Below are 26,491 nucleotides of genomic sequence, written 5' to 3'. Positions count from 1 at the left end.
CAGTGTAATGATCTCTCACAAGAGTCGCAAAACAAAAAGCGAAGCCCCGGCCGAGTCAGTGCCAAGCGGCGAGAGTGCCCAGCTTAGCAGTCCCCTTCGTCCCACACCCCTCCCCCCAAGAGAACGTACTTTAAATCTAGCTGTCATCACCGCTCGTCCAGGCTTCCACCGCTAACAAAGCTTGAAATGGAGGTGACATATCACTGGTGCTGTGAACATGCCCCTCTCACCCCTGGGCCCAGAGCTAGGCATCCCTGTGTGTGTGTGTGTGTGTGTGTGTGTGTGTGTGTGTGTGTGTGTGTGTGTGTGTGTGTGTGTGTGTGTGTGTGTGTGTGTGTGTGTGTGTGTGTGTGTGTGTGTGTGTGTGTGTGTGTGTGTGTGTGTGTGTGTGTGTGTGTGTGTGTGTTGGTGGGGGAGGTAGGTAGGTAGGTTACCTTCATATATGAGAGCAGACATTGGAATTAAAGTTATATAAAATGGAGTAGCATTGTCTTGAGACAAATAATGACAATATGGCATGAAAGACTGTGATATTTAGTAGAAGTTCAGTACAGGCCCAAGGGGGTTACTATGTCGTATTTGTCAGCATGCCCATCCTTAGTTTTCATCCCTACAACTGAAAGGTTGTGGGGATGACACGCTCTCTTCCTGTGTAGGTGCCTCTGTTGCCCGGCTGGCCCTCTTGTGGAGCCAGATTCACAAGCTGCCATGTAACAAACCTTCTTTGATGACTCCCCTAAGCCTGTACTGGGGGTTGGTCTAAGTCTACTGTAAAGCTCCTGTACTGGGGGTTAGTCTAAGTCTACTGTAAAGCTCCTGTCCTGGGGGGTGGTCCCAGTCTACTGTAAAGCTCCTGTCCTGGGGGTTGGTCTGAGTCTAATGTAAAGCTCCTGTCCTGGGGGTGGTCCCAGTCTACTGTAAAGCTCCTGTCCTGGGGGGTGGTCCCAGTCTACTGTAAAGCTCCTGTCCTGGGGGTTCGTCCCAGTCTACTGTAAAGGTCCTGCCCTGGGGGGTGGTCCCAGTCTACTGTAAAGCTCCTGTCCTGGGGGTTGGTCCCAGTCTACTGTAAAGCTCCTGCCCTGGGGGGTGGTCTCAGTCTACTGTAAAGCTCCTGTCCTGGAGGGTGGTCTCAGTCTACTATAAAGCTCCTGAATTGGGGGTTGGTCTCAGTCTACTATAAAGCTTCTGTCCTGGGGGTTGGTCCCAGTCTACTATAAAGCTTCTGTCCTGGGGGTTGGTCTCAGTCTACTATAAAGCTTCTGTCCTGGGGGTTGGTCCCAGTCTACTATAAAGCTCCTGAATTGGGGGTTGGTCTCAGTCTACTATAAAGCTTCTGTCCTGGGGGTTGGTCTCAGTCTACTGTAAAGCTTCTGTCCTGGGGGTTGGTCTCAGTCTACTGTAAAGCTCCTGTCCTGGGGGGTGGTCCCAGTCTACTGTAAAGCTCCTGTCCTGGGAGGTGGTCCCAGTCTACTGTAAAGCTCCTGTCCTGGAGGGTGGTCCCAGTCTACTGTAAAGCTCCTGTCCTGGGGGTTGGTCTCAGTCTACTGTAAAGCTCCTGTCCTGGGGGTTGGTCTCAGTCTACTGTAAAGCTCCAGTCCTAGGGGGTGGTCCCAGTCTACTGTAAACCTCATGTCCTGGGGGGTGGTCCCAGTCTATTGTAAAGCTCCTGTCCTGAGGGTTGGTCCCAGTCTACTGTAAAGCTCCTGTCCTGGGGGTTGGTCTCAGTCTACTGTAAAGCTCCTGTCCTGGGGGTTGGTCTCAGTCTACTGTAAAGCTCCAGTCCTGGGGGGTGGTCCCAGTCTACTGTAAAGCGCCTGTCCTCGGGGTTGGTCTCAGTCTACTGTAAAGCTCCTGAATTGGGGGTTGGTCCCAGTCTACTGTAAAGCTCCTGTCCTGGGGGGTGGTCCCAGTCTACTGTAAAGCTCCTGAATTGGGGGTTGGTCCCAGTCTACTGTAAAGCTCCTGTCCTGGGGGGTGGTCCCAGTCTACTGTAAAGCTCCTGTCCTAGAGGGTGGTCCCAGTCTACTGTAAAGCTCCTGAATTGGGGGTTGGTCCCAGTCTGCTGTAAAGCTCCTGCCCTGGGAGGTGGTCCCAGTCTACTGTAAAGCTCCTGAATTGGGGGGTGTTCCCAGTCTACTGTAAAGCTCCTGAATTGGGGGTTGGTCCCAGTCTACTGTAAAGCTTCTGTCCTGGGGGTTGGTCTCAGTCTACCGTAAAGCTCCTGAATTGGGGGTAGGTCTCAGTCTACTGTAAAGCTCCTGAATTGTGGGTTGGTCTCAGTCTACTGTAAAGCTCTTGAATTGGGGGTTGGTCTCAGTCTACTGTAAAGCTCCTGAATTGTGGGTTGGTCTCAGTCTACTGTAAAGCTCTTGAATTGTGGGTTGGTCTCAGTCTACTGTAAAGCTCCTGAATTGTGGGTTGGTCTCAGTCTACTGTAAAGCTCTTGAATTGTGGGTTGGTCTCAGTCTACTGTAAAGCTCCTGAATTGTGGGTTGGTCTCAGTCTACTGTAAAGCTCCTGAATTGGGGGTTGGTCTCAGTCTACTGTAAAGCTCCTGAATTGTGGGTTGGTCTCAGTCTACTGTAAAGCTCCTGAATTGTGGGTTGGTCTCAGTCTACTGTAAAGCTCCTGAATTGTGGGTTGGTCTCAGTCTACTGTAAAGCTCCTGAATTGTGGGTTGGTCTCAGTCTACTGTAAAGCTCCTGAATTGGGGATTGGTCTCAGTCTACTGTAAAGCTCCTGAATTGTGGGTTGGTCTCAGTCTACTGTAAAGCTCCTGAATTGTGGGTTGGTCTCAGTCTACTGTAAAGCTCCTGAATTGTGGGTTGGTCTCAGTCTGCTGTAAAGCTCCTGAATTGTGGGTTGGTCTCAGTCTACTGTAAAGCTCCTGAATTGTGGGTTGGTCTCAGTCTACTGTAAAGCTCCTGAATTGTGGGTTGGTCTCAGTCTACTGTAAAGTTCCTGAATTGTGGGTTGGTCTCAGTCTACTGTAAAGCTCCTGAATTGTGGGTTGGTCTCAGTCTACTGTAAAGCTCCTGAATTGTGGGTTGGTCTCAGTCTACTGTAAAGCTCCTGAATTGGGGATTGGTCTCAGTCTACTGTAAAGCTCCTGAATTGTGGGTTGGTCTCAGTCTACTGTAAAGCTCCTGAATTGTGGGTTGGTCTCAGTCTACTGTAAAGCTCCTGAATTGTGGGTTGGTCTCAGTCTACTGTAAAGCTCCTGAATTGGGGGTTGGTCTCAGTCTACTGTAAAGCTCCTGAATTGTGGGTTGGTCTCAGTCTACTGTAAAGCTCCTGAATTGTGGGTTGGTCTCAGTCTACTGTAAAGCTCCTGAATTGTGGGTTGGTCTCAGTCTACTGTAAAGCTCCTGAATTGTGGGTTGGTCTCAGTCTACTGTAAAGCTACTGAATTGTGGGTTGGTCTCAGTCTACTGTAAAGCTCCTGAATTGTGGGTTGGTCTCAGTCTACTGTAAAGCTCCTGAATTGGGGGTTGGTCTCAGTCTACTGTAAAGTTCCTGAATTGTGGGTTGGTCTCAGTCTACTGTAAAGCTCCTGGCCATTAGTGTTATTGGTTCCAGTCCAAGGACCAGTTCCATGATCCTGTACAGTGTGGAGCGCAGTGAGGGCCTCCAGCCATGTGGAGTAGGAGTCTGAGACGCATCATTCAGCTATAACCATAAGCACCTGGGCTCCCACTATGGGTGACCCAGGCACACACTCCAACACTCTCAGTGCCAGTTCACCCCTCGGCCATGGCATCAGAGCACGGCCACCAGTCAGTCCCCCTCCTCCACACGCAACCCTCTTTTTACTGATCTCATTCCCCATTTAGCCCAAATGAGTCCCAGCTGCAGCCTGATCTCATTTGTAATGGCAGAGCAGTAAATGTAGTAATGAAACAGCACAGTCATTGCAGTGACATTGATGCTCAGTACAGTACAGTATTTATGTACATCTCACTGACCGAATGCAAAAGTTGTTTATGAGATTCAATCGTGTCTTCCATCTGAGAAGGCGAGGCCTAGCTATCATAATAGCTGCTGTTCATCTTCTTTGCTATATTATCTGTAACAGTATCCAATAAAACACGCCCCCTCAAGTCTGTTTATGAAAGCAGAATGGCTCCCACAGAACATTTATTCTTTACATATTGTTACGGCTGTCCTCGCTGACAGAAGGTGGGGACCAAAACGCAGAGTGGTTAGTGTTCATTCTTTTAATGAAAATCAACAAAACACTTCAAAATACAAAAACAACCAACGTGACAAAACCGAAACCGTCCTGTGTGGCAACAAAACCTCCACAGGAACAAACACCCACAAAACACAAGTGAAACCCTGGCTGCCTTAGTATGATTCTCAATCAGGGACAACGATTGACAGCTGTCTCTGATTGAGAATCATACCAGGCCGAACACAAAATCCCAACATAGAAAATCAAACCTAGACCAACCCACCCAACTCACGCCCTGACCAACTAAAACAAATACATGACAAAGGAAAACAGGTCAGGAACGTGACAGAACCCCCCCCCCCTTAAGGTGCGAACTCCGGGCGCACCAGCCCAAAGTCTAGGGGAGGGTCTGGGTGGGCGTCTGTCCACGGTGGCGGCTCTGGCGCTGGTCGTGGTCCCCACCCCACCATAGTCAACCCCCGCTTCCGTGGCCTCCTCCCAATATTCACCCTCCATGTCAATCCCACTATTCCAAAGGGCAGTAACAGACTGAGGGGTAGCACCTGACTGAGGGGTAGCACCTGACTGAGGGGTAGCACCTGACTGAGGGGTAGCACCTGACTGAGGGGTAGCACCTGACTGAGGGGTAGCACCTGACTGAGGGGCGGATCCTGGCTGGCTGGCTCTGGCGGATCCTGGCTGGCGGAAGGCTCTGGCGGATCCTGGCTGGCGGAAGGCTCTGGCGGATCCTGGCTGGCGGAAGGCTCTGGCGGATCCTGGCTGGCGGAAGGCTCTGGCGGATCCTGGCTGGCTGGCAGCTCCTGGCTGGCTGGCTCTGGCTGGTCCTGGCTGGACGGCTCTGGCTGGTCCTGGCTGGACGGCTCTGGCTGGTCCTGGCTGGACGGCTCTGGCTGGTCCTGGCTGGACGGCTCTGGCTGGTCCTGGCTGGACGGCTCTGAAGGCTCGGGACAGACGGGCAGCGCTGGGCAGGCAGACAGTTCAGACCACGCTGGGCAGGCAGACAGTTCAGGCAGCGCTGAGCAGGCAAGCAGCGCAGGCGGCGTTGGGCAGACGGCCGACTCTGACCTGCTGAGGCGCACAGTAGGCCTGGTGCGTGGTGCCGGAACTGGAGGCACTGGGCTGGAGACACGCACCACAGGGAGAGTGCGTGGAGGAGGAACAGGGCTCTGGAAACGCACTGGAAGCCTGGTGCCTGGTGTTGGCACTGATGGTACTGGGCTGGGGTGGGAAGGTGGCGCCGGATATACCGGACCGTGAAGGAGGACACGCGCTCTTGAGCACCGAGCCTCCCCAACCCTACCAGGTTGAATGGTCCCCGTAGCCCTGCCAGTGCGGCGAGGTGGAATAGCCCGCACTGGGCTATGCAGGCGAACCGGGGACACCACCTGTAAGGCTGGTGCCATGTACGCCGGCCCGAGGAGACGTACTGGAGGCCAGATATGTTGGGCCGGCTTCATGGCACCCGGCTCGATGCCCAACCTAGCCCTCCCAGTGCGGCAAGGTGGAATAGCCCGCACTGGGCTAAGCACGCGTATTGGGGACACCGTGCGCTCCACCGCATAACACGGTGTCTGACCAGTACGACGCCCTCTCACTCCACGGTAAGCCCGGGGAGTTGGCTCAGGTATCCAACCCGGCTTCGCCACACTCCCCTTTAGCCCCCCCCCCCCCCCCCCCCCCCCCCAAGAAATTTTTGGGTGAGCCTCTCGGGCTTCCGTGCTAGCCGCGTACCCTCATACCTCCGGTTCCTCTCTCCGGTTGCCTCTGCTCTCCTCGCTGCCTCCAGCTGTTCCCATGGGAGGCGATCCTTTCCAGCCAGGATCTCCTCCCATGTGTAGCAACCCTTGCCGTTCAAGACGTCTTCCCATGTCCATTCCTCTGTCTGTCTCTGCTGCTGTCGCTGCCCTTCTCCACTCCGCTTGGTCCTCTTGTGGTGGGTGTTTCTGTTACGGCTGTCCTCGCTGACAGAAGGTGGGGACCAAAACGCAGAGTGGTTAGTGTTCATTCTTTTAATGAAAATCAACAAAACACTTTAAAATACAAAAACAACCAACGTGACAAAACCGAAACCGTCCTGTGTGGCAACAAAACCTCCACAGGAACAAACACCCACAAAACACAAGTGAAACCCTGGCTGCCTTAGTATGATTCTCAATCAGGGACAACGATTGACAGCTGTCTCTGATTGAGAATCATACCAGGCCGAACACAAAATCCCAACATAGAAAATCAAACCTAGACCAACCCACCCAACTCACGCCCTGACCAACTAAAACAAATACATGACAAAGGAAAACAGGTCAGGAACGTGACACATATAGTGTGTAGAGAGAGTTATTCCCGTGCTTTGCAGTGTGTTCATTATAAACATGACTCGTATTTAATGCATACGAGCCCATCCGTACGAACTTCATATATCGGCAACAGCCCTTAAATGTTTTTTACAGATTTTCCCATGATGCTCCGATCTAAATTTCACCCAACACCTCTAGCATGTTGGAGGCAATCTGTTCTTGGTGTGTCTCCACATGTTAAATGATGGGCCGACTGTAACAGTGCAGAATGAATTCCCATTCAGCACAAAACAGGAGTGAGTTATCAGAACAGCAGGATGGACGTTTGTGTGTGCAGGATTGATATCTATCCTGATGACGAGAGAACAGCAAATTATTTATTGCAGAGGGAGTAGAAGGTGAAAAGGGGTGTGGGGGGCATTGATGGGGGGCATGGGTGGGGAGCAGGGATGTGGCCAGGGTGTGGGGGGCAGGGATGGGGGGCAGGGTGTGAGGGAAGGCATGCAGGCGATCAGAGTTGCTTCATCTTCAAATTCAGCAACTTTGAACTGGAGAGAGAAAAAAAGCGCTGATGGAAATTACATCCAAATGCATCCCAGCGTACTGCGAAGTACAGAAACCAAAAGTCGCACACTGTCAAGGCATCTTGCACGCAGGGCATTTTTCCCCTTTTCGACTCCCCTCCTCATGCCCCCAGTGACGCCCTTTTTGCACCCCCAGTGATTGATGGGAGATGTGTACTTGAGCGGGCCGGGAGGGACCGGCCAAGGGCGGGATGCGGCTATCCAATTGTTTAGATAGATAAACAAGGAAAGAAATGTCATTTACGGCACCCAGAGATTGATGCCACCAGCCCCAATGCCAGGAAGCATGTTTAAAAGCCCATCTCATTACTGAAACTCAGCTTTCTGGAGTCATTGGATAGTTTTGTTGGATGGGGCCGGTGTCCTTCTGCATGCTCTGTCCCTCTTTCTCTCTCTCCCTCTCTCTTTCTCATGTACTCTGTCTTCACTGTGCCCTCTATGTCTGACGTCACTATATAACTAGTGGAATGATCTCCCTTCATCCATCCACGATCATGTCAACTCAGAAGGCTATTTCATTAGCATTAGTTACGTTAATTGTATGTCTGATCTCTGTGGCTCTGATGAGACAATGTAGTATTTTGGTTTACTAATGCAGTCATTGGTCTGCTTTCCCAGACCCAGATTAAAGTACAGATGCAGGATCTTAATTTGGCCTGTTTCACACAGCAGGAAAATAATACTGCAGCAACAGGAAATGTGAATTATTGTGTGGATTATTATTAATGGACATTTTAGTAGAGGTTGATACATTTTTGGTTTTTAGGCAAATCAAGTCTGAAATTTGTAAGTAGAAATTACAAGCTTTAGAAACCTTGAAAGCACTACAAGTTTGCATTTCCTGCTGTGCAGGACATTTCCTGAAACAACAGGGTAATCTAATTAAGATCCTACACCTGTAGCTTGCAGATCAGGGGCTTCTCAACGACAGGTGTGTTGGTGATGGAGGTTCTATTACCATAAGTGGTTGAGGAAAGCAATGAATGTATGAGGGAGAGTCATTTGAAGACATGCTTTCCAGCGTGTAAATAGGAATACATTGAGAACTCCACTTAAGTAGCACAGTTGTCAATACTAATACACCTCTGCTTTCACTACTGCATCGACTGTCACTACTGCTACTACTAATAATATTAACCAATATATCATGGTAATAAGCACAATGAAAAAAGACGATGTGGACTAATTATATAGGATTCCGTTGTTCGTCTCCACAGTGGTCTTGATAGTGTGGCTGTTTCTGATGACTATTAAAGCGTAACGAGCCAAACCTTAATTATGACTCATAGCTTCCAGCTACACATGTTGGAAATGTCAACAATCTATTGATGATGACAAATATCAGGTATGATGGATATTCAATCCCTTGGCCTATGTCTCGGGAAGAGTATGCATCAGTGGAGGCTGCTGAGGGGAGGATGGCTAATAATAATGGCTGGAATGGAGTCAATAGAATGGCATCAAACTCATCAAACACGTGGTTTCCATGTGGTTGATACCTTTCCATTGACTCCATTCCAGCCATTATTATGAACCATTCCTCCCCTCAGCAGCCACCACTGGTATGCATGTTGGCACACAACTTTAAAGTCATACATTTGATGCATAAAAAGCATTGCATGGCAACACAGCATGGAGGTTTATTGGTTTATTGTCTCAAGAAGGAGCTTTTATGACAGCAGTGGCCATTGAACACAAAAGTGAGTGCAAATTCAACACAATGTATGTAAAGCACCGTGCTTCCCTTGTAATGTTATAGTGAGAATGCTTCGCAGTTGCCATGGAACCCTCTGTTGCTAAGCAATGAGTCAATTATTCGTTTTTTATATCAGAGGCAGAGTGATATTTTTTGTGCAATGGCGTTATCCAGCAAATGTGTTTTCAGTGTTCAATTGACTGCATTCATGGAATAACATGATCGACACAAACCTCACAAGTAATGCAATTACACCAGAGTAACATGAAATGGGCACAAAGCCAAAGTGCAATAACATCAACATCCTGATCATCTAGAAAGACTACTACTGCAGACACCACCTGACAAATAGCAGTGAGATGACACCTTTCAAAGTAATCCCCTATGTATAGTTGTATTCCTTGTAAGGCATAATACAACACAGTCCTTTTCTGGTGATCAACAGCAAAACAGATGGTAGAAAGGTAGAAGCCAGTAGAAGGCACTTCATGGTGTGTACTGTATGTGTACTGTATGTGTATGTACCCATGGACTCCTGACTTTGTGGGGGTGCCAACAGTAATTATTGATATATTTTTAACCATTTCCTTCAATTCTACACTGTTTCTTCACACGGAATTTATATTTATGGTTTTGCCACAATAATTTTTGCACAGAAGGCCAGAAAAAAATTGCACATTTATCTATATGCCAACAGTGCGCCACAATGCCTAATTTATCATAACCATTACAGATAACAAATCCTAATTGCTAAATTGCCCCATATACAGTATATTCACTCCAAAAATGTTTTTTGCAATTTAAGATTGATTCATTGAAACTGTAATATCAACTGGTGATATTATGGAACACAGTCTTCAAACAGATAGTGGATCTTGCTTAAAGCCTATGTCTGTGCAATGGCAGAGCCTTGTTGTGTTCATTCACCAGACAAGACGCTCTTATTTCCTGAGCCCCTATCGCAGTCAAGACACTCCTATTTTATATTATATTATATTAAAATATATTAATATATTTATATTAAAAAACATGATGTAATATAACAGAATAAAATATAACAAAATATTTCAACGTTGCTAGTGGCGAGTGATGCGCATCTCGCGAGTCTGGAACAGTTATTCTCAGAGTGATCATTTGAAACGTGGCTCAATTTGGCGAGTTGAAAGACAATTCTTTCAGGGTTATTTTCCATATACAGACGTTTAATTTAATTTATTCTGCCTATTCTTTGGAATTGTCTAAATGGACAATTCCACATTGGACACTGCATGATGATGAATTATGGCCACAACATCTATTTGGTGACTAGGCCTACGCTTCATGATTCTAATGAAAATAAGCTCTTTGTCTTTATCAAACAAATGTTTTTTCATATATTCAGTGAACTTTTCAAACTGCTAGTGTCTATGTTTAGGAGGGTTATAGCCTAGCCCTAGGCTAACCAATTCTAAATGGCACTAGCAGTTCGCAAAGTAGCCTAAGCGGAAAATAGACGGGATCCAATAATTCCCTACTTCAATCAACCAGTCCATTTTGCATTTGTCATGAACTGTCGTCATTTGGCAAGGAATGTAGTTGTGTGTCCCATCAGTCAGATATGTTTTTATAGGCATTTATTTCTGTAGGCCTAATGGGAGCTTGTGTATCCCATCAGTCAGATATGTTTCTATAAGCATTTATTTCTGTAGGCCTAATGGGAGCTTGTGTATCCCATCAGTCAGATATGTTTCTATAAGCATTTATTTCTGTAGGCCTAATGGGAGCTTGTGTATCCCATCAGTCAGATATGTTTCTATAAGCATTTATTTCTGTAGGCCTAATGGGAGCTTGTGTATCCCATCAGTCAGATATGTTTCTATAAGCATTTATTTCTGTAGGCCTAATGGGACCTTGTGTATCCCATCAGTCAGATATGTTTCTATAAGCATTTATTTCTGTAGGCCTAATGGGAGCTTGTGTATCCCATCAGTCAGATATGTTTCTATAAGCATTTATTTCTGTAGGCCTAATGGGAGCTTGTGTATCCCATCAGTCAGATATGTTTCTATAAGCATTTATTTCTGTAGGCCTAATGGGAGCTTGTGTATCCCATCAGTCAGATATGTTTTTATAGGCATTTATTTCTGTAGGCCTAATGGGAGCTTGTGTATCCCATCAGTCAGATATGTTTCTATAAGCATTTATTTCTGTAGGCCTAATGGGAGCTTGTGTATCCCATCAGTCAGATATGTTTCTATAAGCATTTATTTCTGTAGGCCTAATGGGAGCTTGTGTATCCCATCAGTCAGATATGTTTCTATAGGCATTTATTTCTGTAGGCCTAATGGGAGCTTGTGTATCCCATCAGTCAGATATGTTTCTATAAGCATTTATTTCTGTAGGCCTAATGGGAGCTTGTGTATCCCATCAGTCAGATATGTTTCTATAAGCATTTATTTCTGTAGGCCTAATGGGAGCTTGTGTATCCCATCAGTCAGATATGTTTCTATAAGCATTTATTTCTGTAGGCCTAATGGGAGCTTGTGTATCCCATCAGTCAGATATGTTTTTATAGGCATTTATTTCTGTAGGCCTAATGGGAGCTTGTGTATCCCATCAGTCAGATATGTTTCTATAAGCATTTATTTCTGTAGGCCTAATGGGAGCTTGTGTATCCCATCAGTCAGATATGTTTCTATAAGCATTTATTTCTGTAGGCCTAATGGGAGCTTGTGTATCCCATCAGTCAGATATGTTTCTATAAGCATTTATTTCTGTAGGCCTAATGGGAGCTTGTGTATCCCATCAGTCAGATATGTTTCTATAAGCATTTATTTCTGTAAGCCTAATGGGAGCTTGTGTATCCCATCAATCAGATATGTTTCTATAAGCATTTATTTCTGTAGGCCTAATGGGAGCTTGTGTATCCCATCAGTCAGATATGTTTCTATAAGCATTTATTTCTGTAGGCCTAATGGGAGCTTGTGTATCCCATCAGTCAGATATGTTTCTATAAGCATTTATTTCTGTAGGCCTAATGGGAGCTTGTGTATCCCATCAGTCAGATATGTTTCTATAAGCATTTATTTCTGTAGGCCTAATGGGAGCTTGTGTATCCCATCAGTCAGATATATTTTTATAGGCATTTATTTCTGTAGGCCTAATGGGAGCTTGTGTATCCCATCAGTCAGATATGTTTCTATAAGCATTTATTTCTGTAGGCCTAATGGGAGCTTGTGTATCCCATCAGTCAGATATGTTTCTATAAGCATTTATTTCTGTAGGCCTAATGGGAGCTTGTGTATCCCATCAGTCAGATATGTTTCTATAAGCATTTATTTCTGTAGGCCTAATGGGAGCTTGTGTATCCCATCAGTCAGATATGTTTCTATAAGCATTTATTTCTGTAGGCCTAATGGGAGCTTGTGTATCCCATCAGTCAGATATGTTTCTATAAGCATTTATTTCTGTAGGCCTAATGGGAGATTGTGTATCCCATCAGTCAGATATGTTTCTAAAAGCATTTATTTCTGTAGGCCTAATGGGAGCTTGTGTATCCCATCAGTCAGATATGTTTCTATAAGCATTTATTTCTGTAGGCCTAATGGGAGCTTGTGTGCACACTCATTGTAGAGGGAGCGGTCAGAATGCAATTGAGTGAGTGAGACACAGAGGAGAAAGGGAATTTAGGGAGCAGTACTGCTTGACGCTTGTCTTGGTTTCTTTTTTGTTGTGCCCCGCAAATGCACATATCGACCTACAAATGTAGTCAAAGCAAATGAACGTTGTGAGCGTATTCAGGGCGTAGTGGGAGGTGTGGGCTTTGTACTGACACGTTTAGGTCCTGACGTTCTACTTTCTTATCACCAACATGCATTCCAGCTTCACCACTGGCCCCAGCCTACTTAGATAATTAGGATCATAAATCTTACCTGAGCTACTGCGAAACCAGCACTTTTTCTAGCATGCAGATATACTGTACCTACTGCAAGTGATTCCTTCTCCGTCCCCAACCTCCTACTGTTATGCAATTTGAGATCATTATTATCGTCTTTACGTGTATGACAGGAAACACTGCCGCATCAGGGATAAAAACATACTGAGAAGGGATTGTTGGCCCTGAAGAGGGAGCCAGTCTAAACGGCCCCATCCACCTGAGGTATTCCAGGGACGGAGCCCTCTGTTTAACCCTTTACACTCCTACCCATATGCAGGTTGAAAATTTTAGATTTGGGCACTGATAATATCCTAAATTGGAACGTTGTGGCTGTACAGTATCATCCTATACATGACGTCAGAGCTCTGGCTCTGCACTTCACAGCTCTGTATGGATATTGACTGACAGCTGTTCTGAACTTGAGCACCGCGCACGACAAAAAGTTGCCCCCATCCCTCCCGTGAGTCCAAATGTGCACTTCACATTTCCAAATCATGAAACTCATGTCATATACAGTGTCAACTATTATTGATCACTATTTTTGATGTACAGTTTAGTTACAAGATGACATGGCGTCATAGTCTAGGTTGTTCTGAACAGAATGAGACTATGTTTGTTTATTGCGAAGCAAATTTGCCGTTGTACACGGACCTGAATGCATTCATATCTATGGGCACCAAAACTATGATCTGTTGCTCTGTATTGCCTTGTGAAAGACTAACACTGTAAGATCATATTTTATAACTTCAAATCAAATCAAATGTTGTTAGTCACATGCGCCGAATACAACAGGTGTAGACCTTACAGTGAAATGCTTACTTACGAGCCTCTAACCAACAATGCAGTTTTTTTTAAATACGGATAAGAATAAGGAATAAAAGTAACAAGTAATTAAAGAGCAGCAGTAAAATAATAATAGCGAGACTGTATACAGGGGGGTACCGGTACAGAGTCAATGTGGGGGGGGGGGGGGCACCGGTTAGTTGAGGTAATATGTACATGTTGGTAGAGTTATTAAAGTGACTTAGCTCGTCATGTTGGCAATAGAACAAGCTTTCAAATCATGCCCACCTGACCCAGATTGCGATTTATAATGGAGCGTTTTTGGATTGCGTAAACAACAACAGTAATTGTGTGATGGCGGGGATGTGTTCCAAATTAAACAACTACAAGTGTGCTTGCTCTAGTTTCTCAACAGCACAGCTAGGAAAGCTCAAAAAAGCACTTTATAGTTGAAGACTCTTCTTTTAGTCATAAAAGTGCATTGAAATTACTTAGGAACTGTGTGGCCACAATCCATTTTATTTGTCTTATGCGGCACCTACCCCATATTTTCTAGGAATAGTCTCATCAAGTTACCGAATGTATCCAGAGTCTTTTGAGATTTTGTTATCAAAAAATGTGGCAAAATGTATCCCACATGTAAAATGAAAATCAAATCAACAGTGTAATGTTTGGATTCAGTCTTGTGTCAGGTGAACTGTTGTGTCCTCACCTTTAGTCTAAAACTTTTCCCATTATCTCCAAACTCTTTCCTTTCAATTGCTACCGTGGTTTTGCATATGTTTTGCACATTTCTTCCATAAGAAACATTTCAATTTAGCCCTATCCATATAGGTCAATTCCCACGAGAGTAAAGGGTTAATAAAGCCCAGGCACTCCATGGTGCCACCTGCTTCACCTTTGGCATTTAAATATGGACACAGATGATGGGGCCATCAGGCTGCTGAGTGTAAAAATGTAGGAAAATAACTGAGGTTTTGAGGAAGCAGTGGATCTGCTCAGAGAAGCCCAAGAGCACAACCTAAGTAGAGAGAGTAGAGGCAAAATGTCAAACAGAGAAAGGCAGAGAGGTGTGAGGAATCTGTGTGCTATGGCTTGGAGTGGTCTACAATGCAGCAGCTCCATTGACAAACAAACAGGTTTTTCTCATTCACTGGTGCTGTCCATAGATGATTCCTGGTCAGGGGCAGACACAGGAATTGAGTGCTAATATTTTCTTCCTGTTTTATCATTGTATGTTAGTGAACTGCAGATGTGTTATAGAAATATTTTTGAAAGTACTCATGCTTTTTTTAATGTTGCTGACAGGATTGGTAAATATTTTAATGTTGTTGTCTGTGTCTGCCTTCACATCGATACTAACCTCAGTGCTGACGAATTTAAACTGAGTTACAGGCTGTGCACTTACTATGCTTCTTGCCATAGGGACCCCACCCACCTATACCAATAGCTGCATCAGATACTCACAGCCACTTTCAAAGACTCTGGGATAAACAACTGTAAACCACGGATTAAGAATATCCATTCTTCTTCTGTTCAAAATTTAAATTAAGACTATGGCCAAGTGGTAGAATTTGTTTGGTTCCTCAGAGGGCTGTGCCCTCCTTGGCAGGGGGAATGTGCTGAGATCAGAGGGGAGAGAGGAGACTGGCAGACAATCAAAGATCAGGAGATGAAGTGCCTGGAAGCTGGACGCGGAGTTGGATTCAAGCCTGACTTTTTTAAAGGCTCTTTTCTATACTCCACATTCCTTTAATGTACCACGTCAATACTCGGCAAGTTATGAGACTCAGCTGGAAGTAGTCCCTACTCTGGGAGATCAGGTCAGAGTTTGATGTCGGCGAACAGCATCAGGTCACAGCAGTCAGTGGCTTAGATGCGGCTAATTGGGAAAGCAGTGGAAAGTGCTGACACACTCTGATGGGATAATTGCTAATAGTAGTTTGGGTTTGGCTCTGGACATTGCTATATCCCCATTTCACTCACACACACACATTAGCACACACAGACACACAAGCACGCACAAATGGATGCGCACACCCACACACAAACACATAATTATCTGATTTAATATCCTGCTTGTTCTATTTTAAGATACCACATTTTCTGAAATGTGTTCCAATGAGAACACGTGAATTGATAAAAGCAGACATATCTGAGCCTCTCGGGCTGCTGTTGCTGAAGCGATATTTCCTTACAGCTCGCAAAAGTGCATCTGCAGGTAAGTGCTTTTATTTTGAGAAAGCCACGGTGGCAAAGTGGATCCCTCTGTTTCATTGAAGCAGGGTACAACATATGCAGTAAGAGAGAGAGATCCTGGTGCTTTCTGTTTACAACCAGCGAACGAATGTACTTTGACATCTCTGGGGAAAATTGTTACTGGTTGCCTTCACAAGCGCAATGGAAAATGGCCCCACATTTTCAGATTTTTTTTTCTCAGAAAGAGATGGGTCAGGGAATATGACAAAGCTGCAGGGCATTGAAGAGAGATGTGGACTGCCTTGTCATGGCAGCTGGAGTTGGAGGAGAGGGGGAAAGAAAATAGGATTACAAAAAAAGAGGAGAGATGTGCACTCTAAGTCAAGTGCTGTGCTGGTTAATATTTCAGTGCCAGTATTTTGAGAAACATGGTAATTGTCAGATTGTTCCGTAGTAGGCTGGACCGGGAGTCATCTGCAGATTATTTGAAGGAAGGAAAGAGAGTACACATAAACAACAATAAGGGATTTTACACAGACTCTGAAAATCACTGTTTTCAAGATTCATTTCACTCCCTTGAAAAATGAGCACAAATTGAAAGGCAATGGATTGAATGGCATTCTGACATGCAGTTACAGTAGCCATATTTTTAGGTACATCTTTCCCACAGTCCTCTCTCTGTTTCTTTGTCTGTGTGTTGTTTCTCTGGAGGGAAGATGGAACACCTTTTGCTGGATGGGTCTCCTTTGCCTGGCGTAGTTTGAGAGATTATTTTGTTAAATGCCCAACATTGCAGCACTTGTCCTGTTGTGTGTAAACCCCCTCTGAAATATTAATGCAACTAAAAAAACATTGCTGTTGGTGGCAAGCCAGCCATTTCAAAAGCCTGCAGGGAGCTTGTTTCTCATAAGCAAATCTGTGACTCTGTGAGCAAAACACACCTGATGAAGTAGACAATGCCCAGGTAACTGTTCAAGCAACTCTCCCAAGCACTGGTCTGTGGGAAAAAAATATTTTATCAAAGAATGAATTTACTGGACCATATTGGCTACTTTGGAAGCTCTAACGATAACAAAGACCATTGAAACAGATGTTGAAGTAAAAAAAATGTTTCAATTGATTGTTTAGGTCCTTACTGTAACAGCTTATCTGCCTATTTGTAAGTGCACGGTACATGACATGTACATAGCTACACACACTAGCTGTAGGCCTCTTTTACTTACATCACTTTTAGCTCAAGGAAATAGTAGTTTACCTAAATCATACTGTTGTAATAACTTGCATTGAACCCAGTGGTTGAGATGGCTCTTCCCAGGCCACTACTAGAAAAAAGGGGAAGCTTTGGAGAAGTTCCGCAACAAAAGGTTGGATGTTACTCTCAGCTTTTTCTGTGTGCATCTGGTCATTGTTTTTGTGCTTACACTTCATTTCTCCTTCACCTGATCATCATGATTCAGTGGTCTGCTAATTAGGAAATGGCTAATGAATTCATTTTGAGGGTGACACATTTCCCTTGTGCAGAGATTTTGGATTTTTTTTACAGATCAAGGAGTGAACATTTGGGGTGAGGGGAGGGGGGTGTCCTTGCTTTGACCCATAAAGTTGGCGCTGCATGAATTATCGGCAGATGTCATGAACGTGAAAAACCTACAGTATGAAATAGCCCAACTTCTAGAACGTTTAAAATGCCTTTTTTATTTACATTTTTTACATGTGTAGGCCTATCCATTTTCATGGTTACAGATTTAGCTACATTCTGTTTCTAACACCAACTTACTGTATGCAGATAAACTGTATCCTCATGTATGTTCATTGATTAAGCAGATGCTCCTATCCAGAGATATTCACAAGTTAAGTGACATTCAGAATATATTTTTAGTGTCAGTACTGGCAGTATGTTTCTACAGTTTTCCAAAACAATTGCCTGCACATATCTTCTAGACAGAGAGCTCTTAAAGTACAATTTAGTCCTTTAGCAGGCACACTTATCCAGAGAAATTAGGGTTAAGTGCCTTGCTTAAGCATACATTGACAGACTTTTCACCTAGTCAGCTCGGGGATTCGAACCAGCGACCTTTTGGCCCAAAGCTCTTAACCGCTAGGCTATCTGCCACCTGTGGCACATTGACCATGCCACTATTTCAGCATCACTCTTTGACACAACCTATGAACCTTTTAGATGGTGCATAAACAGTATATGGACAGGTGAATTTATGTTAAATATGCACACATTTTCAAATCAATTATTAATTGAACACAAGATTATACACAAGATGCGCACTCTTCTCGCGCCCTGCAGTCACATGTTCAGCACAGCACTTCTTAAAACCAAAGATTCAACATTAGCTTTGACGAATACACAATGACAACTGCTATTTCTTATGGGAGCAAAGGTCTCTCAACCGGTTTCTTCTAATATCCTTGATTTTAACGAAGGTTAACGCACTCCCCGGGGCAAGGCTCTGTACAGGGCTGACTAACTCCTCACTACTAAGACAAAGGCCAAATTGAGTAAATGAGTCATACACAGTAGTTGAGTATACAGTATATGTGGATAATTGTAAGCCTTGTTTTTTGACCTGCCATTTACTATGACTAGGCCCACAGGTGCACGCACATAATGCCGTTTTAATTTGTTATTTTAACCGACTCAACACAGATCTACAGTCCGTTATAGAATCCAGGCCACTTTATACTGAAGGCCAGTTATATCTGAATGTAACTAAAACTGAAGTAACATTTCCTTTAATTATTCTCTTTGACATTGCTGAATATCAACACACTTTGACATCCCTTTCACTTTAATGTTTCAGTTTCTTGTAAGGAGAAAGCGGTAGGATGAGATAATACGATTACATGATTTGAGGGGGCGAGAATATTGAGCGTGAAATTAGCATGGTGTACCTGAATGTCATATAGATTCAAATTTTATGAAGATTAAAGAAAGATTTAGTCCGATTTTATATGGCTGTTTAAACACAGTGACCCTAAAGAGACACTCTTTCCTCCCAAAAAATGGATGTTACAATTCATTTGCCTCCTCTGCATTTTAGTCTTTTTGTGCCACTTTATTCTGCCGCCCTTTTGGTCACTTTGCACATACTGTATGAGAAAGGTAAATGGGTTCAAGGTTTAAGTAATGCTGGTCTGTTTCCTTCATGCTTTCCTCCTGTGTCTCCTCTTGTCTATCTCGCTACCATCAATGGCCTACTCCTGCTCATATGAGGCTTGTTCCCACAGTTTTCAGAGAATGTTTGATTGTGATACTCTCTCCCACATCAGAAATGTCCAGTTCTAGTTTAATGCATAATGCATCCCAAAAAAAGAGTTATATCATGGTACATGCAGTAATATCATGATAATTCACTGAGATAGCCCACCATGTGAAGAGAATTGGTTTTCCTACGTTATTTTTAAAACAGATGCCAAAAGTGTATTTCTGGCTCAGTGTAAATAATCTGTGTGAGTTTGTGTGTGACTGCACGGCCTCCTGTGTTCCCTCAGGTGCCCCAGTCATCGTAGGAATGAGCATCAACATCGCTAGCATTGACTCCATCTCAGAAGTGAACATGGTGAGTTACAAAACCCCTTCTCTTACAGTAGCACTGTCTATATAGTACATAGACTCAATGTGTCAATTCTTATTTATAAGGGTACTGTAATGAATACTCAGGGAGAAAGAGGTGTAGATTGACACGCAGAGCTCGGCAGATGTTTATTAAGCCTTCGCAGAAGGCAGGAATCGTGGTCACAGGCAGGCAATGGTCAAACACAGGTAGGCAGTCAAAAACAAACAATACCTCACAACCATATAAACAGAAACTGAACTAAATAGGGAGCTGATGAGACTAGGTGAGAAACGAACACAGGTGAAATAAATGAACAAAAATGAAAGACAGGGCTACGTTCAAGAACACAAAGAAAAAGGACACAAGGTTGACAAAGAAAAGAAAAGCTGAACCTTACAGGTACCTAGTTACAAACACTCAAATTGAACTAATTAAATGACCCTTGGACCCTTCTTGATTTCTTGATTATTCACAAAATAATATAATAATATAATCTGACCACATGAAGATGATCTAACAATGTGCAAGAGACTATAGTCGAGTTATAGTAATATCAAGAAATCAAGAAAGGATCCAAGGGTCTTTGAGTGTTTGCAACACAATACCATTTCAATCAGTCATATTTGCCCTTGCCAACATTAGATAACCATAGACATGTTGTGCATCTGTTTTTCTTGATTATATTATGCGTTAACTTGTGTTCATTAGAGAGCGGTGAGAAATCAGGCACAGTCTTGTACATCCTTAAAGAAGACAATATGGCTGGTGTCTCAGCAATGACATCATTCTGTCGCTCTCCTCTCCCTTGTATTTAAAAAAATATAATTGTATTTAGTGGGGCACAGTCACACTCAGAGTTCACTCCACCCACAAGCCAGAAGAGCTTTGCTGTTGGGTTTTGGGTTTGTTCTCCCTACAACATTGCCATTTGGGGTCACTAGAGGATTTTCATCCAGTTTCAAGCGACAGCAGATATCATGTTTAATTTGTTAGAGGTAGTCACTAATGTATCTAGCTGTTTTCTTTATTTTTAAGCACATGCAAGTGAGGCCCTTTGATTTATTAATCTTGAAGTTATTGTAGAGATGTATTTTGTACTCCTGTGTTTTTAAAGACACAGCAAGTTTTAGCTTATGTTGTATGTTATTTTGGTTTCCCTGGCCATTTGAGAAGGCAGCATCAAGTGTAAAGCTGAAAGGTTGAACAAACTTCTGGTGAACAAAGACAGACAGAAAACAATATGACATTTCTCAACTTGGAAAACTCTTGATAATCTCAACATGTGTGTTATGTCTAACACCATAACTTGTCTATTTTAGCTGTTCATTTTTGTACTTTGTCAGCAAGCCAACATAGTCATAGCAAAAGAATAACAAATTCCACCCGAAAAAATTGCAATCAGACAAAAGCCATGTAAAAACAAATATTTCATTAAAAAAAACATTTCATTTAATTATATTTTTTCAGGATGCTGCAAATATATATATTTTTATGGAAAATATGGACTAGCCTTTTCATAGGGTAAGACTGAGAGAATGTAGGTCATGTCCATCTGAATAACCACTCAGATTAGCTCTCAGTCCGCTTATAATATGTGACGTACATTATGGTTCACTTGTATTTTAAGACAATTATATTGAGATTTCGGGACACTGAGGTTCCCAGAATAATTGGCAGCATTTATCATGCAAAATTCAGAAGGACTGTACTGTCATCGGAGGACGTATTAATCTGTACTGTCATCGGAGGACGTATTAATCTGTACTGTCATCGGAGGACGTATTAATCTGTACTGTCATCGGAGGACGTATTAATCTGTACTGTCATCGGAGGACGTATTAATCTGTACTGTCATCGGAGGACGTATTAATCTGTACTGTCATCGGAGGACGTATTAATCTGTACTGTCATCGGAGGACGTATTAATCTGTACTGTCATCGGAGGACGTATTAATCTGTACTGTCATCGGAGGACGTATTAATCTGTACTGTCATCGGAGGACGTATTAATCTGTACTGTCATCGGAGGACGTATTAATCTGTACTGTCATCGGAGGACGTATTCATCTGTACTGTCATCGGAGGACGTATTAATCTGTACTGTCATCGGAGGACGTATTAATCTGTACTGTCATCGGAGGACGTATTAATCTGTACTGTCATCGGAGGACGTATTAATCTGTACTGTCATCGGAGGACGTATTAATCTGTACTGTCATCGGAGGACGTATTAATCTGTACTGTCATCGGAGGACGTATTAATCTGTACTGTCATCGGAGGACGTATTAATCTGTACTGTCATCGGAGGACGTATTAATCTGTACTGTCATCGGAGGACGTATTAATCTGTACTGTCATCGGAGGACGTATTAATCTGTACTGTCATCGGAGGACGTATTAATCTGTACTGTCATCGGAGGACGTATTAATCTGTACTGTCATCGGAGGACGTATTAATCTTAACTTGGCCTTTAAATCACTTCCCTGTAAGTCTTTCCTTTCATTATGGTTCCATTGTATCCTAGAAAATCACTGTTAGCGCTTTCTGATATTCTGTGCACATAATGATTATGATAATACATGTAATGGTAGTATGTGTATGGTGTCGGATAGGGCAAGTACAGTAGGTGTAACTTGTACTTTCCATAGTTGGAGCTTGGAGTTGGATAGGGCAAGTACAGTAGGTGTAACTTGTACTTTCCATAGTTGGAGCTTGGAGTTGGATAGGGCAAGTACAGTAGAGGTAACTTGTACTTTCCATAGTTGGAGCTTGGAGTTGGATAGGGCAAGTACAGTAGGTGTAACTTGTACTTTCCATAGTTGGAGCTTGGAGTTGGATAGGGCAAGTACAGTAGAGGTAACTTGTACTTTCCATAGTTGGAGCTTGGAGTTGGATAGGGCAAGTACAGTAGAGGTAACTTGTACTTTCCATAGTTGGAGCTTGGAGTTGGATAGGGCAAGTACAGTAGGTGTAACTTGTACTTTCCATAGTTGGAGCTTGGAGTTGGATAGGGCAAGTACAGCAGGTGTAACTTGTACTTCCCATAGTTGGAGCTTGGAGTTGGATAGGGCAAGTACAGTAGGTGTAACTTGGACTTCCCATAGTTGGAGCTTGGAGTTGGATAGGGCAAGTACAGTAGGTGTAACTTGGACTTCCCATAGTTGGAGCTTGGAGTTGGATAGGGCAAGTACAGTAGGTGTAACTTGGACTTCCCATAGTTGGAGCTTGGAGTTGGATAGGGCAAGTACAGTAGGTGTAACTTGGACTTCCCATAGTTGGAGCTTGGAGTTGGATAGGGCAAGTACAGTAGGGGTAACTTGTACTTCGCATAGTTTGAGCTTTTGTTCATGCATAACAACTAGTTCTTCTCAATCTGACAGTGCTGTCTCCCCTTTTTCACAGGATTATACCATCACAATGTATTTCCAGCAAAGTTGGCGAGACAAGCGTTTGGCATACGCTGAGCTGCCCCTCAACCTGACTCTGGATAACCGCGTGGCGGACCAGCTGTGGCTCCCAGACACCTACTTCCTTAACGACAAGAAGTCCTTTCTGCATGGTGTGACAGTGAAGAACCGTATGATTCGACTGCATCCTGATGGCACCGTGTTATATGGACTCAGGTAAAGCTAACTTTCATTGGAATTCTACTGTACCTAAAGTGGTTAAAGCCTGGCCTGTAAGACAGAACTGGAAGATACCTTGGGAACAGTGAGGCATGGAAGGAAATAGGTCTGTGTCTAAATAGTATCACGACCCTCCCGCCTTTTAACGTTCCTTCCTTCCTTCCCAGAAATAAACAGTCTAGAGAATCACAGATGAAAACACAACTAACTTGAATTATTTTGCTGAATTGCTGAAGCCAGAATTCAATTGTAAGTAGTTATAGCCTGCCTTGACAATGACATGACATGCTGTATACAGTCAGGTCCATAAAGATGAGCAAAAAATACTGTATAAAATAAATGATACAAATACTGAGCTATATTGTATGCTCAAAGGAGCATACAGTACCCGAATTGGGATATTATACACTGCTCAAAAAAATAAAGGGAACACTTAAACAACACAATGTAACTCCAAGTCAATCACACTTCTGTGAAATCAAACTGTCCACTTAGGAAGCAACACTGATTGACAATACATTTCACATGCTGTTGTGCAAATGGAATAGACAAAAGGTGGAAATTATAGGCAATTAGCAAGACACCCCCAATAAAGGAGTGATTCTGCAGGTGGTGACCACAGACCACTTCTCATTCCTATGCTTCCTGGCTGATGTTTTGGTCACTTTTGAATGCTGGCGGTGCTTTCACTCTAGTGGTAGCATGAGACGGAGTATACAACCCACACAAGTGGCTCAGGTAGTGCAGCTCATCCAGGATGGCACATCAATGCGAGCTGTGGCAAGAAAGTTTGCTGTGTCTGTCAGCGTAGTAACCAGAGCATGGAGGCGCTACCAGGAGACAGGCCAGTACATCAGGAGACGTGGAGGAGGCCGTAGGAGGGCAACAACCCAGCAGCAGGACCGCTACCTCCGCCTTTGAGCAGGAGAAGCACTGCCAGAGCCCTGCAAAATGACCTCCAGCAGGCCACAAATGTGCATGTGTCAGCATATGGTCTCACAAGGGCTCTGAGGATCTCATCTCGGTACCTAATGGCAGTCAGGCTACCTCTGGCGAGCACATGGAGGGCTGTGCGGCCCCACAAAGAAATGCCACCCCACACCATGACTGACCCACCGCCAAACCGGTCATGCTGGAGGATGTTGCAGGCAGCAGAACGTTCTCCACGGCGTCTCCAGACTCTGTCACGTCTGTCACATGTGCTCATGTGCTCAGTGTGAACCTGCTTTCATCTGTGAAGAGCACAGGGCGCCAGTGGCGAATTTGCCAATCTTGGTGTTCTCTGGCAAATGCCAAACGTCCTGCACGGTGTTGGGCTGTAAGCACAACCCCCACCTGTGGACGTCGGGCCCTCATACCACCCTCATGGAGTCTGTTTCTGACCGTTTGAGCAGACACATGCACATTTGTGGCCTGCTGGAGGTCATTTTGCAGGGCTCTGGCAGTGCTCTTCCTGCTCAAAGGCGGAGGTAGCGGTCCTGCTGCTGGGTTGTTGCCCTCCTACGGCCTCCTCCACGTCTCCTGATGTACTGGCCTGTCTCCTGGTAGCGCCTCCATGCTCTGGTTACTACGCTGACAGACACAGCAAACCTTCTTGCCACAGCTCGCATTGATGTGCCATCCTGGATGAGCTGCACTACCTGAGCCACTTGTGTGGGTTGTAGACTCCGTCTCATGCTACCACTAGAGTGAGAGCACCGCCAGCATTCAAAAGTGACCAAAACATCAGCCAGGAAGCATAGGAACTGAGAAGTGGTCTGTGGTCACCACCTGCAGAATCACTCCTTTATTGGGGGTGTCTTGCTAATTGCCTATAATTTCCACCTTTTGTCTATTCCATTTGCACAACAGCATGTGAAATTTATTGTCAATCAGTGTTGCTTCCTAAGTGGACAGTTTGATTTCACAGAAGTGTGATTGACTTGGAGTTACATTGTGTTGTTTAAGTGTTCCCTTTATTTTTTTGAGCAGTGTATTATTTTATACTAATACAATTGCTCAGAGAAAGGGATTTTGTTTAACAAGTACCGGTAATACAAAAAAATCTAAAAAAGATAAGGGGCAAAATGATTGCTACCCGTTTACAGTACTCTAGCGTTCTTCCCTTGTGAGGATAACAACACTGAGCCTTTTTCTAAAATGTTTTAGGAGATTGGAGAACACGTTGGGAGGGATCTCAGACCATTCTGCCGTTTTTTGAGCATACAATATTGCTCAGTATTTGTATACTTTATTTTTTACAGTCTTTTTTGCACATCTTTATCAAGGGTGTCAATAATTATGGACCTGACTGTACATATGGTGCACATGTTTGGGTTTTTAAATCAATGAATTTCCATTAAGTCTATTTCTGGTGCATCATTTGTCTCTGGTGAATGGAGGCCTTGGAGGACAAGACAGAGAGTCAGTGCTCTTTGGGTTATGTAATGCTGATGTTTGTTGATTTGTTCCACAGGGCAGTCCCATTTTGAAATGTTTCAACGCTAAAATCAAATTCAGCTGCAAATGTTAATTATAGGAAGCTTACAGCTAAATGCACAGATGCTGCTGAAATGGCAACATGACTATGTTATGCCACTGCTATTACCTCATTCCACACCACAATCAGTGGAGATGGCATTTAGCTCTTGTCATGAGCTTTCCTTATTGTCTAGAATATTAAATATATCTTAGATAAGCCTCTGGAAAAGGATTTTGTTATTTTCAAGAATGGGGGACTTTGCACATGCCCATTGATATGAAATATAATGAGTGTCTGTAAGATATGACAGTCGTCTCCATTCCCACATGAACAAATACTATAGCATACAATGGTATAAATACTCTAGTATTCACTGTAGTGTTTTTGCAGACTTTACTAAAGTCAGCAAAAACACTGTAGTGGATACTTTAGTATTTACTGTAGTATAGTGTAGTATTTACAGTTAACTATTGTATAAATACTGTAGTAAAAGAAAATGGTAGTATATATTGTAGTAATTAATATAGTGTATATGCGGAATGTACTATACTATAGTATTTACTGTAGTGTTTTTGCGGACTGTGGTATAATATTGGATTTACTGTAGTCTTTTGGCAGACATCACTGTAGTATTTGCTATAGTGTTTTAGTTATATTATCTTTGACATAGAAGTGGAGGCTTTCTCCTTGAGGAAACTTACTGAAGAAATACTAAAAGAGCAAATTTTCCATAACCTGTAGGTAGGAAGGTAGGTAGGGAGGACTGGGGTCAGAACGGATAGTTCAGAGCTTCTGCTCTTTTCTATAACCTGTAACAAACACAATCTATACTTGGCATGTAGGATTCTCACTTATGTGTGGCACAAATTGGTATATTGGGGAGTGGGATGGGCGGGCTATATGCAAATTAAATACTGTAGTATATACAGTGTCTTCAGAAAGTATTCACACCCCTTGATTTATTCCCCAAAAATGTGTGTTACAAGGTGGGATGAAAATGTATTTAATAGTAATTCTCTGTCAATGATCTACACAAAATACTCTGTACTGCCAAAGTGGAAGAAGAATTCTAACATAAATTTTTTATAAAAACCCTAATATATCTTGATTACATATGTATTCACCCCCTGAGTCAAAACATGTTAGAATCACCTTTGGCAGCGATT

At 43.7% G+C, this 26,491-nt stretch overlaps 1 protein-coding gene across 1 annotated transcript in view; it reads left to right on the top strand.

Moving 5' to 3' along the window:
• LOC120021712 (gamma-aminobutyric acid receptor subunit beta-4) overlaps positions 1–26,491 on the top strand; it is a 49,064-nt gene that overhangs the window by 8,820 nt on the left and 13,753 nt on the right. Inside the window, exons 2-3 of the mRNA XM_038965557.1 lie at positions 19,172–19,239; positions 22,641–22,861. Of these exons, the coding sequence (XP_038821485.1) occupies positions 19,192–19,239; positions 22,641–22,861 (269 nt within the window). The 5' untranslated portion in view covers positions 19,172–19,191. The remainder of the gene's footprint in view (positions 1–19,171; positions 19,240–22,640; positions 22,862–26,491) is intronic.

Source organism: Salvelinus namaycush, chromosome 26 (genome assembly GCF_016432855.1).
Source record: "Salvelinus namaycush isolate Seneca chromosome 26, SaNama_1.0, whole genome shotgun sequence".
NCBI lineage: Eukaryota > Metazoa > Chordata > Actinopteri > Salmoniformes > Salmonidae > Salvelinus > Salvelinus namaycush.
The sequence above is the reverse complement of the archived record's forward strand: the minus strand, read 5'-3'. Positions and strand labels throughout refer to the sequence as shown.